The sequence below is a fragment of the Aplysia californica genome, unplaced genomic scaffold (assembly GCF_000002075.1).
Source record: "Aplysia californica isolate F4 #8 unplaced genomic scaffold, AplCal3.0 scaffold00352, whole genome shotgun sequence".
Lineage (NCBI taxonomy): Eukaryota > Metazoa > Mollusca > Gastropoda > Aplysiida > Aplysiidae > Aplysia > Aplysia californica.
In genome coordinates, this window is record NW_004797622.1 from 631,406 (window position 1) to 635,293 (window position 3,888).

Consider the following 3,888-nt stretch of genomic DNA (forward strand, 5'->3'; position numbering starts at 1 on the left):
TTGTTGTTGTTGTTGTTGTGTTGTTGAAGACGATGATCCCCCCCCACCCACACACACACGCACACATACACATATTATATACTCACACAAACATACATTGTGCAGGTAAAAAGAAAAGAAAAGGAAAGAATAAAATAGAAACGAAAGAAAGAAAGACAAAAAAAAAAGGCTCTCAACACTCAGGAAGATTCAAATCCTTTTACGTCAATCCGCCTATAACCCCCACCTCCACCCTGTTTCCTCCCCCTCCCCCTATTTTTTTCACGAGTTCCATCCAACCCTTCCTCCACCCCCTTTTCCCCCTCTTTTCGTCTCCTATCCCACCATCCAACCCCACCCTGCCTTCCTCACCCCACCCGCCCACCCCGACCCATATCTTCCTCAACACACCAACACCCTCCACCCTCAAATTCCCCACTCCCTTGGGTATAAAAGACACTCCAATATAACACAAAAAAAGGGACTGAGAAAACTTGGAGGGCCCGGCCTTTGGTTCTGGCCTCACGCCTTTGTCTCCCAGGCCCCCGCCTTAATCCCTTTGTCTGTCACTCCTTTGTTGTCCCTCCCTGATGGAGAGACGGACGAGCTGGGCGGCCATGATAGGCCGCCGCTCGTGCGCCCGGATTAAGGCACGTGCGGTTTGATCTGAGCCGAGATAGAATCTCTCTCCATTCCTCTTTGTTGTTTGGGAGAGTTTTGATTGTTTTTCAAGGTTGTTTTGTGGTTTTTGTCTTTGCTTTGTGTCCTACCGTTCTATCTAATAGTTTTAATGTGTTATTACAATTTTTTCTTATCATCATCATTATCATCATCATCATCATCATTTGATCATTATTGTTTATAATATTATTAGCCAACTCTTTTATAACGTTCCCTTTCATTTCCCTCTTTCGTATTTTTACATAATGTCATACTGATTTTTGTTTTCTAAAATCTCCATTTAGGTCGTTTACATCGTGTTTGCAAAATAAATTGATACTCATCGATTTGAGTAATTAGCGCAAAACTTTTGCCTTATGGCGTGTATGAATGATGCACCACCTCCAACTACAGCAATCACAACACCAACAACAAGAACAACAGCAAGTAGAACAACAACAACAACAACAACAACAACAACAACAACAACAATGACAGCAACAACAACAATCAATCAATCAATCAAAACAATGCTGTTCAAAGACATTAGAACTCTTTAGAAAACAGACGGGTCTGTACAGGTTCATAGGGATCGCTCTTACAGCCTATCCTTGTAAATGACGCTTTCACTTCAACGGCATGCACACCCACCCCATTTTCATTGTATAATAAATCGTAAAATATATTATAAAATATACACCAATTCTATAACCTTACTCGTTTACTGTTTCTTCTCGCCCATTTTTAACTATATTTTCATCATCCTGCTCGCTGTCCAACATTCATTACTCAAGTCTTATTGTGTGCACAGCCTTGTTTTTGGTTGTTCTTTGTTTTGTTTGCGTGCATGATATTTTGGGGGGTGGGGGGTGGGGGGATGCAGGTTAGATAGTTTCAATCCACGGGGACGAGATGCATTGATCGTCTTATTTTAAGTAGTCGCACATTTAAATCATCTTCTCATCATATTGAGAGAAAGGTCATGCGATATCATACCGCCTCTCCTCCTCCACTCCACCCGCTAAAAAAAAGATAACAATGATAATTTTGTTAAAACATGGACCAGTGTAGCTGTAATTCAATATTTATACCCAAACGTTTTTCTTTGGTTTGCTGTAGCATATCCCCAAAGAGCGATCAAATTATGCTAATGGTCATTGCACTTTAAAATTACACAATAACGAAGCGTCTGGTATTTTCTGAAGGACACAGAATGCATTTTGTGGAAATAGAGTTCCCTTTGGGGGTCGGGAGAGGTTTGTATTACCACAGGGATTGTACCGTCGACTGTAATATACGTCTCAGTGAAGTGCTATTTTACGTTTTAGCATTTTTATTTTTTTATGTTTCATGAATCCAAACCCTGCTGAATGCATCAGAGAACCAGGGAACAGGGACTGTGTTAAGTGATGATTTTCATCATGGTCTCGATACTCAGTGTTTTGTTGTGTGTTTGCCGCTTATTAAGTTAGAATGGCGAAGGAAATAGACTATCAATTGCCAGGGACTTCGCTGGTTTTGTTTTAATTCGCTTTTTAAAAAATAGTCATGTGTCAACTCCTTCTTATGACGGTAGGCAGTGACCAGGATCTTTACCTCTTTCTTGCTCCTTCGCATGGATATATTGACGTGGTCGCCTTATTCTTGTTATTGTCGTGGGGTGCGAAGCGCATAACCGTCATGCCTCAGACATCGGTGATCCAATGTTTCATCCATTTTAATTTGATTAATAAAATCCTTTCTGTCTTGGCCAATGTGTGGGAATTATTGGTGTCGATTAATTAAGCTTCCTCGGACAAATTCTGCAATTTGAAAAATAAAATGTTGATGTTTTCCGCCCAGATTAACACTGTTTAGATAATTTAGGAGGCGGGTTTTGATCCTGCTGCTAGGACTAACTCAGGCTGAGAGGGACACAACGTCTCAGCAGATAGACTGAGACACTCGATTTATGAGAAAAAATCCTCCCGAGAGGTGAATCGAACTTGGGTTCCCTGTGTGCAATGGCGAAAAGCCTAACGGCTACACCAGAGATTCCGATCCAGTGTAGGCTATCTTCATCATCATCCAGTGCCAGATCTGCGACAGACATCGGCGATCGTGGTTCTACATTCATTCCTTTGCTCGGATGCTCTAAAAAAGCTACGTTTCCCTTATCTTTCCCCTTAGCAGTTGCGAGCGCCGTAAAACCTTATACTACTACTACTACTACTTATCTTTCCCTGTTACCCATTTGTTTAGGTTCCCCAAGTAGATTGTTCTGGGCCTATCCCTGCCTCGTTTGCCTTCAATTTTTCCAATGAGAGCTAGATGTTTAAGAACCTTATGTGTGTGCTATACGATTAATAAATTGTCCCAACTGTAATTTAACACCATCTGTCGTTTTCTCTGTCCAGGTTTGGCCATCGACTGGGTGTCTCGCCACCTGTACTTCACCAACATGGGTCAGTCCACGCCAGGTCTGGACGGCGCCGTGTACTCCTGGCACAGGCTGGAGAAGATCGCCCTGGACGGCTCGAGTCGCCGGACAGTAGTCACTGATGTGGACAGGCCGCGCGGGGTAGCCATTGATCTGGACAATGGGTGAGAAAGACGGGGTGTTCCACTTGTCTCTATGTTATTGTTGTTGCTGTTGTTGTTGATCTGGAAGATGATTTCGTCGTCGTCTTCGTCGTCGTTGTTGCTGTTGTTGTGTTGTTGAAGACGATGATTTTGTTGTTGTTGTTGTTGTTGTTGTTGCTGCTGCTGCTTCTGTCGCTGTTGCTGCTGCCGATGATAATGATAATGGTTATGATCTTCTTATCGTTTTTGTTGTTGTTGCTGTTGTTGGTGGTGTTATTTCGTCTGTTAATGTTGCTGGCTGTATAGATGCTACTTTTTTGTCTTCTTATTTATTTATTTTTGTGTTGAGACTGTCTGTGTAGTTCTTTGCTGTTGTTGTTGTTGTTGTTGTTGTTGTTGTTGTTGTTGTTGTTGTTGTTGCTCTACTTGCTGTTGTTCTTGTTGTTGGTGTTGTGATTGCTGTAGTTGGAGGTGGTGCATCATTCATAAGGCAAAAGTTTTGCGCTAATTACTCGAATCGATGAGTATCAATTTATTTTGCAAACACGATGTAAACGACCTAAATGGAGATTTTAGAAAACAAAAATCAGTATGACATTATGTAAAAATACAAAAGAGGGAAATGAAAGGGAAAGTTATAAACGAGTTGGCTAATAATATCATAAACAATAATGATCAAATGATGAT

At 41.5% G+C, this 3,888-nt stretch overlaps 1 protein-coding gene across 1 annotated transcript in view; it reads left to right on the forward strand.

The window, feature by feature from the left end:
* The window catches only part of LOC101861747, a gene marked incomplete at its 5' end in the record, with an annotated part of 45,978 nt that overhangs the window by 17,039 nt on the left and 25,051 nt on the right, over positions 1 to 3,888 (forward strand). Inside the window, 1 exon segment of the mRNA XM_013085173.2 lies at positions 3,036 to 3,222. Within this exon segment, the coding sequence (XP_012940627.1) occupies positions 3,036 to 3,222 (187 nt within the window).